Source organism: Acanthaster planci, linkage group LG09 (assembly GCF_054643075.1).
Source record: "Acanthaster planci isolate LZ-2023a linkage group LG09, COTS_SCS, whole genome shotgun sequence".
Lineage (NCBI taxonomy): Eukaryota > Metazoa > Echinodermata > Asteroidea > Valvatida > Acanthasteridae > Acanthaster > Acanthaster planci.
The window spans coordinates 9,843,097-9,857,140 of NC_141785.1; the positions used below are offsets into that span (position 1 = coordinate 9,843,097).

General features: G+C 41.7%; 2 protein-coding genes across 3 annotated transcripts in view; one reads left to right on the forward strand and one right to left on the reverse strand.

Annotated features, from left to right (window-relative positions):
- The window catches only part of cpd (carboxypeptidase D), a 28,336-nt gene extending 23,400 nt beyond the window's left edge, over positions 1 to 4,936 (reverse strand). The window contains exons 1-3 of one of the 2 annotated variants that reach the window (XM_022237631.2): positions 3,973 to 4,936; positions 2,246 to 2,388; positions 57 to 226 (exon numbers count right to left, since the gene is read on the reverse strand). In XM_022237631.2, coding sequence (XP_022093323.2) covers positions 57 to 226; positions 2,246 to 2,388; positions 3,973 to 4,831 — 1,172 coding nt within the window. In that variant the 5' untranslated portion in view covers positions 4,832 to 4,936. The remainder of the gene's footprint in view (positions 1 to 56; positions 227 to 2,245; positions 2,389 to 3,972) is intronic. The other variant, XM_022237630.2, reaches the window with a different exon arrangement.
- Positions 4,937 to 5,005: 69 nt separating this feature from the next.
- Positions 5,006 to 13,737, forward strand: LOC110980718 (uncharacterized). Its single transcript, XM_022237633.2, has 7 exons — positions 5,006 to 5,160; positions 6,543 to 6,638; positions 7,950 to 8,005; positions 8,523 to 8,579; positions 9,636 to 9,756; positions 10,717 to 10,889; positions 11,549 to 13,737. Exons 1-7 carry the CDS (start codon positions 5,124 to 5,126, stop codon positions 11,642 to 11,644), a joined length of 636 nt encoding a protein of 211 aa, XP_022093325.2. The 5' UTR covers positions 5,006 to 5,123; the 3' UTR covers positions 11,645 to 13,737.
- The last annotated feature ends 307 nt before the right edge of the window (positions 13,738 to 14,044 follow it).

A 14,044-nucleotide genomic window follows, 5' to 3' on the forward strand; every position in this document is an offset into this window, starting at 1 on the left:
ACACTTTACTTAGCTCATTCGTCCAGAGGAAGATCGAAACCAACACCTCATCTTACCCATCAGCCTCAGCTGAGATGACGTATGTCCCGGGTGTTAGCAGACGCCAGAAGTCACCAAACTGGGCGGTGGTGACGTTGTGAGCGATGCCCTCCACCGCAATGCGGGCACCAGGGATACCAGTATTCCGCAACGCATCGTACACGAAGCCTTTAACCCCACGGTGGACCTGGTTGAATGGCAGAAAGAAAGAATGACTGTGAAGTACATGAACGTATTATTGTGCAGAGTTAAGTGTTAGACAATAAACATTTTTTCGAATGAAAATTGCTTTGCTTTTCTTAACCTGTGTCACATGCATCCAAATGGCATTGACATGTATATCATGGGGCATGTGCCCTTACAATATGAAGTACATGTAAGAGTGTATGTACAAAGATGTGACACTGGTTAACAGCAAGGGTGGATTCGGAGAGGGGCAAATGGGTCATGCCTCCCCAAACAAAACAAATTCTTTTTTAATTTCCCTTCTTTTGAAAGGCGCATAAAAAGCACAGTCATGTAGCCTGAACTCCGACAAATCCCTGGAGTGCCAACATCTATGACACCCCATGGACACAATTTTGGCCCACCCCCAAAAGAATTTATCCTACATGTAGATCCACCCTTGGTTTTACAGTAATGTAGCATTTGCATAATTCAGGAAGTATTCTGTAAGGTATCTTTGAAATTAGGACTGATTTCACATTTACAGTGTCAGTGGCACAGACCTAATGAGGGTAATTCCAGAAATTAGGGGTCGAAAAGTGTGCCATTTTTGTGTCCCTGTTACATCTAACTTTTGTCATTCGACATGGAAATATCACTGGAATTGATTTCAAACTATTTCTATTTGTTTAGCAGGTAATTTGTATTAATTCATCACTCTCGGAAATTGGAAAATGTGTTCTGCGCTTACAAAATCATATGTCAGATGCGACTGGGACAGGGAAAAAAATGGACCCCTAATTGCTGGAATCACCCATGACCGGGTGATTCATTCTTCGTACAATCCAAGTACATGTACATGGACATATTCCAGTACTGGTACACATGCACATGCATTTGGTGCAAAACAAAACCTCTTGCAGACAGTATCTGTGAGAGGGCGCAACTTGACAGAGCCGGTATGTATGTTCACACAGTAATTAATTTGTCCTGTTGTGTCACAGCCTTGTTATTCACATACATGTAGATGCCGCTTGACAATCATCAAATGTACATACATGTGTGTACATGTCCATGTACGCCTGTTTTCCAAAGCATTACCTGCATTCTTCAAACCCTTACAACAGAGAAATTACTGGTCCCTTTTTTGTTAGTGGAAAATAAAAGAGGTTTGAACATAAAACAATATATAACCCTGATACAGTTGGGTAAGGCCCATAAATACACATGTACATTATCAGCTTATTGTGAGCAGGACTGATAAATCCTGGAACATCCTTTGTAATCAGAGGGCCTGATGTGTTACTCAGAATATTTTGGGGTAGAACTGACAGGGACAAGGAAGAAAACATACCGGGTACCGTGCGTATATTTACATGGATTATACAGTGTAGATGAATCTCAAATACGGTACTGTATAGACACAATATTTGTTGCATTTATATGTAGCTGAGCATTTAACCCCTTCACGCCGGGACGCGTTAAGACACGCCGTAAAAATTGAGATCCTCAGCCCGCTTTTCAGCTATTATTCTCGGCCCATGCTCGAGCAAACACGGTGAAAGAAGGCAAACCCTGGCTCTTGTGTATACGGTAATTGGTCTTTGTGTGTAGCCCAGAAATGAAAAGACCGGATTTGCATCATAATCACCAGCTTCACAATAGTCCCCACTTTGAAATGAGGCAACGGGAATGTGGAAGCTTGAGTAGAGCCGCATATCACCGAACAATCAGCCTTTTCACCATGTAATTCAAAGCGTGAAGAGCACGCTGGGCCACAAACTGAGAATTTGCCGTTTGGCAGGTGGCCTTCGTGGCCAAACAAGGCTAGAATTCTTGGAGTCGGCTTTCGGAAAGAAATTCCCGCCGAGAAGGGGTTAAATAGTGGGTCCATCTATATTTCATGTAAACATACATGTACGTATAGATATATATGAACATGTACAAAGTACAGATGTCCCCTTTCTCAATGTGTTTTTCTGCAAAGAATAACACCTGGCGGTACTGCTGCAAGTGGTTGATCATGTCCAGATATGCTCACCATTTCCATGTAGGCCAGAAGGGCTTCCCTGTTGTTGTCCCATTCCTGGGTCAGCTGGCTGGCCTTGGGATATTTACAACAGGACAGCTCAATGGTGATCTCGAAGCAGTTGCTGTGCAGGTAGTTGTAGTCTTGCATGCCCCCTGCAGGATCAAAAATGAGGGCGCTGTAAGACGGCAAGCCAGTGACTCTGTGCATCCTAGGCTTGTCAAGCGGTGTTCTCCTTGTTGATGGTTTTTATAACAGCTCTGCGTTGGCTCCCAACGAGGGCCAACTTAGAGAGAGCACAGTAATTTCTTAAGGACAGTTAAAATCAGTTAAAATTCAGCCAGGCAAAATGTCTTGCATTTTGGGCAATTGATCCCATGAACAAGAGGGCATCCGCATGGCTGAAAAATAAAAACTTCAAAGCACAAAAAGACTTCACATTTGAGGAGTATTGTGTACGTGAGATAAAATGTAGTGTGCTTTGGTGAAATAAAGTTTGTCAAAAAGAATCCAGGATGTTTTGTAGTCATTTTGGTACCTTGTTTTTACAGTCATCTGTGCGTGTGTGTGTGCACTTCATGTACTGTCCATGCAGTTTACAGAGAACTGCAAACTCTCAAAAAAACTCTGGCACACAGATAAAACTAAAAGTTCCAGTCAGGTTACTAACTATATTTTGGTAACCTCTGTCCAAAAAACAAATTATCAACCAAGTCCATGACTTGAATGGAGAAAGGTCAAAACACATGCTCAGATCATCAGTGGCAGACACAAAAAGTCGGCCACACTAACCAAGTTTCCTGGAGCTCAAATACAAATGATAAACAATACAAGGAGGTAATTTAGTGGGTAAACGATTCAAGGTAGCAATTTGGTAAATGTAGGATTTTTGAATTATGTACATGTATGTGTGCCATTTTTTCATGGGAGTATTTGATCTGGTAAAATAAGCAGATCCCATCAATCAATATCTGATGTGTGATATCTATGTCGTTCAATTTTCCTTTGAGAAATGTGTTTCAGTGGTTTCAAAGCAGGCTGTTACAAAAGCTTTTGTCAACACCGTTCTCACATTCAACATGCAAGAATCTTAGGAGACTGGTCTAAATAATCCAATTTTTTTTAGGTAATATTTTCCCGGCTAAATTTGACATTTTATGACATGTTATCACCCGCTAAGGTTAGATATACCACATACAGAATAAAATTAGCGATGTTCTTATATGGAACTCTAACCAGATTGTCACAGTTCTCTGCTAGCCAGTACCAAAAAAAAAATAAATTTAAGCCCTAACTGCAACATCAGGCAGCACTAAAGTTGGGACCATCCCAACTAGTATAAATGGGCCCATCCCAACTAGAGTGCTACAGTTGGGCCGGCTCAACTACAGCATTTAGGTCCAGTAGTGTGCATGTGGCCAGCATGTGCCAAAGTCATATTCATGGCTTCCTGTGAGGCTGTGTCATGTCATAGGTAAGTGCCACATTTCAGATGAATTGTGTCAAGTGTAAGATGCATTTACTTGGATAAGGTTGAGAAAATTTCAATAGAAATTTGTCGACAATAGTTGGGTCAGCCCAACTGCAGCACTACAGTTGGGACAGACGCTATACATGTACATGTAGTTGGGGCGTAACATTTTCAATTCCACAAACACCTAATGACAGAAATTGAAGATTTGTTTGATTTTGAGCTCCCACGAAGTGGGCCTCTGGTATTTAGAGAAGGCGACACTCACCAGGAACATCATACCAGTGAGCTCCATTTGTTATTCCCCCAGGAAAGTTTTCTCCTGTGTAGCACTGAGGACGTTTGCGAGCCATCGTCAAATGGTTGTTGGCATAGGCCCTGGCAAGCATTTTAAAGACATCGTCATCTGGTGCTGCACTGTAAACATTACTGTGGTGCTTTGCAGAGTCATCAAAAGGGTAACTTGCGACCACACTACCACCATGGAGGTTTGCCGACAACACAAAGGGGCTGCTCTCAATCCAGTTTATCAGGGCCAGCGTCTCTGGTTCCAAGACGGGATCCCTTGACCGAAACTGGTCTGGAAAATTCCTGTTCAGATCCACACGATTTGCATTCTCCCGACCTCCTGTTACTGACGTGCAATCGCCTTCAGTTGCACTTTCAAAGCCATCCGGGTTCATACTCGGCATTATGAATATGTTTGTGCTGTCAATGAGGTTTGTGATTCGATCGTCCACTTCATAATTTTGACACAGATACTGAATTAAGAATATCAAAATCTCCCTCCCGACAGCTTCGTTTCCATGCATGTTACCGACATACTTGAACCAGGGCTCCCCCCGTTCCACCTCCTCGGGCCGGTCGGTGATCTGCAAGGCCCACAGTTCGCGACCTTCCACGCTGGTGCCGACATTGAGCAGTTTTGTTATTGCCGGATAGTCCGTAGCATATTGATGCATCAATCTCGTTAACTCAGCGTGGTTGTGGTACTTCGAAGTATCCACTTGCTGCTCCTCATATTTCCTGTATGAAATTCTTCCTTCTATGCACAAACTGAGAAGCAGAATCACTAGAATTGTATAAAACACGAGCAATGTTCTTCTGCTGTACAGCGCCATGTCCATCTAGCTTCCGTGTCTGCGGATTTACAACTTCACTTGCAGATCATTTAAGCGATTACCTAATTTGTCAGCTAAAAGACTTTAGCTTTAATCACCCTATTTCCTTTAGCCAATCATAGAGATCGTTATCTACCTTTGGGATGATTGATAGCAGTAGCCGTCGTCAGTCGTATTATTGGGACACTTGAGGGCGCACGTTCAGTAAATAAACATCATTTTCCACTGTATCAGGAACGTATCGTTCCCCTCCTTCCTCCACGAATGCACCGTCTGCAAAGAAAAGCTAAACTACATTATGAAGAACATCTATTGTTACATTCCCAATATTATTGGTGAGTAAGTATAAAAGGCCTCGATCTCTTTATACTAAAAGTTTTGCTTTCTTAGATAAAGAAATAAAACCCAAAGATTACGTGCATCCCGGAAGACGTTAAGACGAAGTGTCATGTCATAATGATATGTCTGTCCACTCCTTCCTACATGGTCTGTCATTGGGCCGTGCCACACCGGTGCCTAGCCCTCGGGCTTAAGCCGAGCTGCATCCGGCCTGGGACTACTCTTCATATGTATTGTAATGTTACACCCCAAATGTGTCACTGCCCCAACTGTGTCCATGGCTCATGCCCAACTTGAACTTTGTAGTCTTTGGTGCTACCCAGTATGGCAATGTAGTCCGAGTAACTTCAACTTGGACCCTATAGATTGCCTTTTTTAACACATCGGCATGGTCAGGCAATATTGGGGTCAAAGTACCTTCCATAGGCTTTCCATCCCATTCATTCATTTCACACAGTGGTCCTTAAACTGTCTAATGCGTCCGGCTTTGGATTAAGTGAGAATTGGCGATTCCAATAATGATGGTAAGGTTTACTCTCATTTGGGAAGAAAAGAGAAATGTCCCCTTAAATTGGAAACAGTCTTGTTGTTGAGCTTGAAGTTGCAATGTCGTTTAAAAAGCGATTTGAATGTGTGCTGGAGACGACGTCAGGGCGTGCCGGCCTAGCGGATCATTCACAAAAAGCGTGTCATGTCGGCACACACACGCACACGGTTTATCAGTAAGAAAGTCACATTTACTCACAATTTCCAGTTTGAAATTTCAAAAATTAGGGTCAACGCAATAAAGAGAGCATTGCCTTTGTTTTTTTGGGGGGGGGGCTGACCAGTTTTACAAGAAAAAAAATGACAAAAATGGGGTCCCAAATATACAATCTCCCTGAATTGGACTCCTTCAGATTTTGTGCTGAGTGCATAAATCCCATCATTTGATTAGTGGATCATTGATCACATTCATTCTATTCCACAGTATCCAATGAATAGATCTTCCTTTCACTTGACTGGTTCCCACCCCCATTTCATATATTGCATTCTAGTAAGACATGAGGAAAATAATGTAGTGATAGGAACCAGTCTAACATTGCACAATGCAACCATTGGGTGGTGCTGCGGACACAAATTTGTTTTGCAAAATGACGAACGTAAATATTTATACATGAGGGCTGTTAGTTCTCCTCACAGAAGAGGATATATGCAGGTACTGCCTAAAACAAATGTACATGTAAATGAAGTTCCATTCTACTCGGCATTACCTCGTGGAATGGAACATTTCATCTGTCACCTCGTGTAATAAATCTTACCTTTGCACTCACAAACATCTGTATTCTGCTGCTCTGTAGAAAAGATCTTAACTGTATCATAATGATCTTGCCAACAGGTTATGTGAGGTTACTGCTGCTGCTGGTGTCGTGGTTTTTCTTGAAGCAACCACCATGGTTCCTTGGCTTCTACTTGACATCGTTCTTTCTCGACTGTGCGTATTCAACTTCATAAACTCTGGTCTATGGGCCCATGTGTTTCGCCCTGATCCAGATCGCGATCAGTGAACCTACATTTCATTCACTGACACCAGAACCTGCCTGATGGATAAGTGAACTAGCATTGGGATACCGATAGGGCTGAGTCGATTCAAATAATTCACTATTCAAATATTCAACCTTCAATTCAATTGAATTTCCCAATATTCGGTCTTACCGACAGGCAGATTGTTGATGATTAAACCATACAAAATCAGTTGCAATAATGCACACAATTGTACATTATATTCACTACAATAGCTTCTTACATCTAGGAGTATCTCCAGCCACGATTTAAGAGATGAACAATACTGTCTTGCCCTGTTGATAATTTCTATTCCTTTGAATCTGGTCAAAACAAGCCTCCGTAACGCGATTTTTCTCATTTGAAACAAAAAAAAAGTCTCCCTTCCTTTTCATGAATTTTGAATTCAAATAATAATCAATCGAATATTCAGATATTCAGCACAGCCCTATTTTAGGATCACTGGTTGAGATCCAGATCCGTAAACAAACAGGCCCATAATGTATGGAGCAGACTTCCTCATTGCGCTATTCCTGAGGTCGAATCAGTCATGACCCTGGAGCCTAGGGTACTGAATTGCGGTAGCACAGAGCTATCAGGGAAAATTGATGGACAAGTGAAAATGTTTTAATGCCTGGTGGATAACTCTGCTGGCAACACTGACGTTATGGAAGAGAGTTTCACAGCGTGTCCTATTCTATCATATAGTGGTACCATAGTTGTTACTTAGAGCCTAAACTCTAGCGCTGTTCCTTTACCGGAGGTGTTCCTCTATCAACGAGTTTGGACGTTGTAAGGAATCAAGTAAATCTGTGTGTTGCCATGGTAATAGACTGACTCCTTTGTAACCTCTCCTTTTGAGAGTATTACATGGAATAAAGATCACTGAAGCTGGCAAATGAAAACTAATGTATAAAAGGATAGGGCCTTGCTATCTGTCGATGTTGGTTGTTTTTCTGTGACTGCCTTCTTTTGTTTTTCTGTGTGAAACAAAATTTGAAACCTTGAATAACTTTTGTATTGCCCGTAATCATTTACCTCATCCGTGGGCATAATTTTTTAAAAAAAGTTTCCAATTAGTGTTTTTCAGATCATAAGGAAATATGGACCTTGGTGTTTCAATGTAATTTTCTAGATACTATTTATGTCAAAACCTCATGCTTGTTTCTTTCATAGACTATGAAAGAAACAAGCATGAGCAAAACAAGCAAAGAAACCTCTTAGCATCCATTTGTATTTATAGTTGTGGATGGAGCCGTTGCTAGGCGACTGCATCAGACCTCAGCATTTGGAGCTTGGGTGAGCTTGATGAACATTAGTTGTATACAAGTCAACCTAAGGAACCACAAATTATGCTAGATTTTTAGAGGGAGATATATGTGTAGTGTAGTTTCAGAAGGCCAGCCATTCAGCATGTCTCCTTAGTGTCAAACCTGTAAATTCTTCAGGTGAGTAAAGTGGAGAAAGTTAAAAGAGTTTCTGCAAAGGCAAGAGTATAAAAACTTGGGAAAATCCCACAGGGATATGGAAGTACCAACCCTGAAAGATTGACACTAGAATAGATCAAAGCCGGGGTCCAAAATTGAGAAATAACATGTTCCTGTATATGCCAACCTTATCCTCCCTTAGAGAAGACTTATTGACATGGCGGAAAGATGTACTGATTATGTGGTGTTCTCCAAGTTGTAAATTTTAAAGTCTTGAAATGGGAGGTCATGGCTCTCCTCAGGACCCCGTCAAACATCTAGTGCTTTTCTTGCCATCTTTGGAGTTGAAGCTTTATCAAATATTTATTTACCTTTAATTCCAACTTCAGCTTGACGTGGCCATCGATAATTTTGGTCGTGGAATGCTCTGGACCTCCCTGTTTAGAGTAAGTTTTGTGGCATCAGTCACATGGCAATGGGTCTCTTCAGCATTTATCTCTCTATTAACCCCTTCGCGCCGGGACGCGGCTAGACACGCCCACGCTCGATCAAACACGGTGAAAGAAGGCAGACCCTGGCTCTTGTGTATATGGTAATTGGCCTTTTTTTGTAGCCCAGAAATGAAGAGACCGAATTTGCATCATAATCACCAGCTTCACAATAGTCCCCACTTTGAAAAGAGGCAACGGGAATGTGGAAGCGTGAGGAGAGCCACATGCCACCGAACAATGAGCCTTTTCACTGTGTAATTCAAAGCATGCAGAGCACGCAGGGCCACAAACCGAGAATTTGCGGTTTGGCAGGTGGCCTTCGTGGCCAAGCAAGGCTTGAATTCTGTGAGTTGGCTTTCGGGAAGAAATTCCCGGCGCAAAGGGGTTAAGAGCCTCTTTGTTTACTTTAGAACTTCCATAAATATTTGAAACAGTGTATTTTAAAGTGGCCAACTGTAATCTGAGGTAGATGTTACTTCAAGTGGAACTTTTTGGTGCATGAGCAAATTATGTGTTCAATTGGTAAGAGTCTGGTGATTTTATGCTGTGCATTATGTCAAAGCAAAATTGCCTGGCCCCGTCTCAGCTATGTCTGTGTGACTGTTATATGGGTGATTTTTAACGGATAGTAAACTACCAGTTGGTTTGAACACTTTCAATTAGGATTCTAATCCTGATACATGACAGTTGTCATGGGCACATAGGCATGCACAGTCTCCCCTTGAGCAGAAGCATGCCCTCATTGGTGGAAAAGAGACACTTGGCAGTGGGGAGTGTTCATTTCATTTGTAGCGACATGTGAGTGCAATGCATGCATTGCATAGTCGTGTGTAAACCAGCAAATTGCACACCCTACTCAAGAAGCCTCCATTGCTAGAAAAATGGCGCCCTCTCTTGGTCCCGTTCGGGGCGGATACGATCAACGAGTCTGCATTTCGTATCATCAAAATTTCACTCCACACAGTAGCTCCCCATCAGTGACATTGACTGCAGGCTTTTTTTTTTTTCTAGTGGGGATATTTTGTGTCTGCCCTGGAATGGTGCACATTCGTGTGCACGCATACAGCAGGGTCCCAGTGGAAGTCAAGTTACAGCCAGGCTCCTTGGCTCATCAAAAATGTCATGGCTGACAGTAAGTCCATTGAGAAAATTCCAATTATGCATAGCCACAACGTAAGCAGATGGCCGCTTTTGTGGGATCCATCCCTGCTGTGATCTAAGGGTTTGCATAATCATACAAAGTTGTGCGTAACAGCTTGAAAATAATAGGCATAATGGTGCTGTCACATGATCTAGCGAATTCAGCAGTGGCAGGTTCGGACATGGGCTTATAGTTCAACAACTAGTCCCTTGTTTTTTAACAATAACAGCGTGTAAGTACAATACAGTAACGCTCAAATGTCCAAAGTAGGGTTATTTTGTAAAATCTCAATGTTACATTTTGCTGTTGGCTGCAGCTGTCTCAGCATTCATGGTCAATGACATCTACAGTTGTTTTCGTGTGAATGGGTTCCCTCCATACTAATGAGTGGAATCGGCTTTTGATCATGGGTTGTGCGCCCATGCCCTAGCACCTGGTTCAAGTGGTTGACTTTATGGTCCAAACCACCCATTGGTCAGGCAACTTTGGTCAAATTGTTACAGTGAACTATGCCCTAGCACCTGGTTCCAGTGGTTGAGTTTATGGTCCAAACCAGCCATTGGTCAGGCAACGTTGGTCAAATTGTTATAGTGAACTATGCCCTAGCACCTGGTTCCAGTGGTTGACTTTATGGTCCAAACCATCCATTGTTCAGGCATCATTGATCAAATCGAACTATAGTTATAGCTTGAACTCTCCCCAAGAAATTTGGACATGGCCATGCACTCTGCATGCAGCCAACTTCTAAATGAGTAAGCACAGCGTGTGGTTGATTGAGAAAAGTTCATTACAGAAAATGCCCCAAATGGAAATACATCCCAAGTAAATGCTGAATCCGTAGCCCTTTTTGATTAGCTCACACCATTGTGTCTCTCGAAGCGTGCATATTAATCTGTGTTGCCAGAAGTACATGTTAAATTGAATTTGTGTCTCTTCTGCGTTCCTGTTCAGATTTCAAGTCTCTGCTTGGCATGTATGCCATTATGAGTTTGGATCTGCTTCCTGTGTGGTTCTACGTTTGCCGTTTTGGGCTTTATGGGTCCAGCGTCTTCATTCCCAGGACGGTGCAGTACATCGGCATCGCTGTCCTCAGTGGGGGACGGGCCGTCTGCTCAGTGGTTGAGGTAACAGTACAACAGAAATAGAGGCAGTTCAAGACCATGTCCAAATTGCTTGACTGTGGCCTGAAGGTATACATCACTCTATGAGAGGTGGCCACAGCCGTCGATTCATCCACATGGGCATTGGGCAGAGTTCTTGCCACCTGAAAAATAACAGGGAGAAAAGCCATACTAAAGAGAGGAAAAGTGACGTTAAACACAGTTGTGCTTGAAAAATCCTCAAAATTAACCCCTGTTAACTGTTTTATGATTTATCAGTTCGTTGCTGATAAATGCGTAACCATTCCCCCCAGAAATCTTCCCCTTTGAAGAAGTGGTTCTTCCCCTCCCCCCCTAAAAAAAAGTGCTAGTGACGCGCATGCTCAAGCATGGTTTCGAACTGCAACCGAGTAATTCTGACTCCGACTAACAAAAGAGAGAACCTGCTTCTCTCCGCCACTTTGAAATATGGGCATTGTGAGGGGGCGGGGTAAGTTAAAAAAAAGGGGACGTAAGAAAGGAGGAAGCCAGAGAGAAGAAAACAGGAGTAAAGTTAGAGTGGAGTAAGCATCCTGTATGGAATGCTTGTAAAAACTACAATTGATCAGTCAGGCCGTTGAACCCCCCCGCCAAACCCCAATATTGCCCCCCCCCACTATAAACCAATCACTGCTTCATTGCAGGGGTACTGCATCTGGGCCCACATCCAGCAGATGATAAGCAGCGATATCAGCCAGAGTAGCAGCAGCTTAACGGAGGTCGAGACACCTGAAAGCTGACAGTGATGAAGTCCCAAGGGTTTCTGAGCCACACCTGAACTGCCTTGAGATTCATGCAGCTGTGTGCTAGAGGCTGGTTTCGATGCACAGATGCAGGTCTTCCTCCGTGCTTGTTTTTTTTTTTTTTAAGTTCCTTGAAAAATCTTTCCTCTGTAACACCGTAGTGTTACGAGAGGCTTTTGAGACGCTTAGTTGCAGCAAACATACCACTCCCACGAGACGAGTCCGCTATTGTTTATGTCATTCTAAGCATGCGCACATGATCTTTAAAGTGACGCATACAATGATGTCAGTAGAATACTAGTCATGTGTGACCAGTATGTTTGCCTCCACCGAACATTTCAAAGTCTCCAATCGCACAAATGCAACACGGTTTGAATTGAGAATGGCTCTTTTCAACTGAAATTAAAAATGTAGCGTTGTATAAGTTCGAAAGCAACAATGTACATGTATTACCTCTAGAACAACCAATGCACTATTTGAAAACCAGATTTGAATCAGGCATCTCCCCTAGCTTTTAACAGTACTTTGGTTCACTGACGTTAATATGCTGTAGTTCTTGTTAATGAACTATGTGCTCTTCCCTTGCGTTTGCTTGTGCTTTCTTCACAGGTGTAAATGGAAATGGGCAAATGATGGTTATAAACTAATGATCTCAGGTTATTTGAAGTGCCCTCACCAGGTCAAAAGGTTAAATTTGAGTAAATTTGCTGAATGAATCCAGACAGTTAAAAGCAACTGACATCCGAACACACATTTCACAGAGCTTTGAGGACTTGAGCCAATTTGCCACTACATGTGACTATGTTTTTTCCGAACTATGTATTTACAACGATGTCACCTTTTCTTTGCAGTCTCAATTAAATTGCCAAGTTTTTGCTTTGTATTGTGGGATTCTTTCCCGAGTAACCAGCTCATCAGGCCACTTACTTGGGCCAAGCTGGGTTAAATGTAAGAAGTCCCCTTGGCCTGAAATCAAAGGCAGTCACGCTTGCATGAGTAAGTGCTGGGGAGGTAATCTAACACTCAGATAGAAGCCCTTTTAACTGGAAACGTTCAAAACTGACCATTCTGCTTTTCAAACATTTATATTTGTGTATAAAAAGAAAACCCCAGCCACAAATCTGCCCTTGTAAACGTAGCTTATAAAGTAATAATTTGATATTAGAGATTTTGACTTTTAAATACAAAATGTAAATAAGTAGTGGTGCATTTAAGGGCTGAGGCACAGGTTCACACCTAGGAGGATACATTCGCATCAAAATGACACAAGGAAAACACTCAGGGTTGAATCATTGAGCTTTACTCGCAGTTACTGTAAACAACATTTATATGCTGCAGTGATCCAGTGAATTTATTTTATTCAGAAGAAACAGAAATTGATGCAAGTTCTTCCGAGTTAAAACCAATTTTCATATTTCTAGAAACCTCCAAGCTTTTACCCGGCATTTTTTTTCTTTATGGTAAAGTACAGAAATAATGTTAAAGAAACCATTTGAATTTAAACCAAATTAAAACAAATGATACCATTTCCGAAATATTACTTCCTTCAGTTTGTCCTTAACCACTACACAAATCATAAGATATATAAATCATGTAAGAACTTAAGAAACACATTATTACTTTTTACAGTGCAGGAAAGTTCACCTTTCCTATTGGCCCAGAAAGACTTATATTAGCCATGTTTGATTTGATTGACCGAAGTATCGAATCAAACATGGCTAATATAAGTCGTTTGGAGTGTGCATAATATTAAGTAAAGTTCAGTTCACTGGATTTTGTTGTGAACCGGGAGCTTAAATGACACATGTGGGGATACGAATGAGAAGGTCGTTACTGCTCATTCTATACACTAAGTTTAGCTTTACATATTTTTAGATGCAATTTCTGATGAGTTGTTTTGTTAAGATGTAATTCTCACGTAGTGATTGCTCTGTAAAATGTGAGAGACCCGGATATTTTTAAGAATAAGTTGAAACATACTTCAAAATGTGAATTGTTTGTTGTCTTGTTTTAAGGTCGATTTAAATCAATGAGTTTATAAGTCTTGTTAAGGTGATTAAAGATCAGCCACCCCTTCCACATTTAACACAGTTAAATGTTTGATCTGTGTCTTGGAAAAATAAAAACAAAAGAACAAAAACAACCTAAAATAAAACAAATAACATACCCCCCACAAACAAAATCACAAAATCAAAATGGAAGCCGGCGGAGAAACAGCCCGACAAGAAACAGACAGTTTAAAATGAACTTACAAATCTGCAAATGCAAAACTGGTGGGAATTTCACATTGCACTTTATACAGGCATCCCCCAAAAGTTATCCCTTTAGGGCAAATGACAGTTATTTGGGGGACTTATCACAGACTAAGGGTTATAGGCCTATATGATACATGTAGCC

Coding starts and splice junctions, on each gene's coding strand:
- LOC110980718 (XM_022237633.2), top strand. CDS start 5,124: ATGAAGAACATCTATTGTTACATTCCCAATATTATTG. Junction 5,161..6,542: donor TTACATTCCCAATATTATTG/GTGAGTAAGTAT, acceptor TCTTGCCAACAG/GTTATGTGAGGTTACTGCTG. Junction 8,580..9,635: donor TCTGGACCTCCCTGTTTAGA/GTAAGTTTTGTG, acceptor TTTTTTTTCTAG/TGGGGATATTTTGTGTCTGC.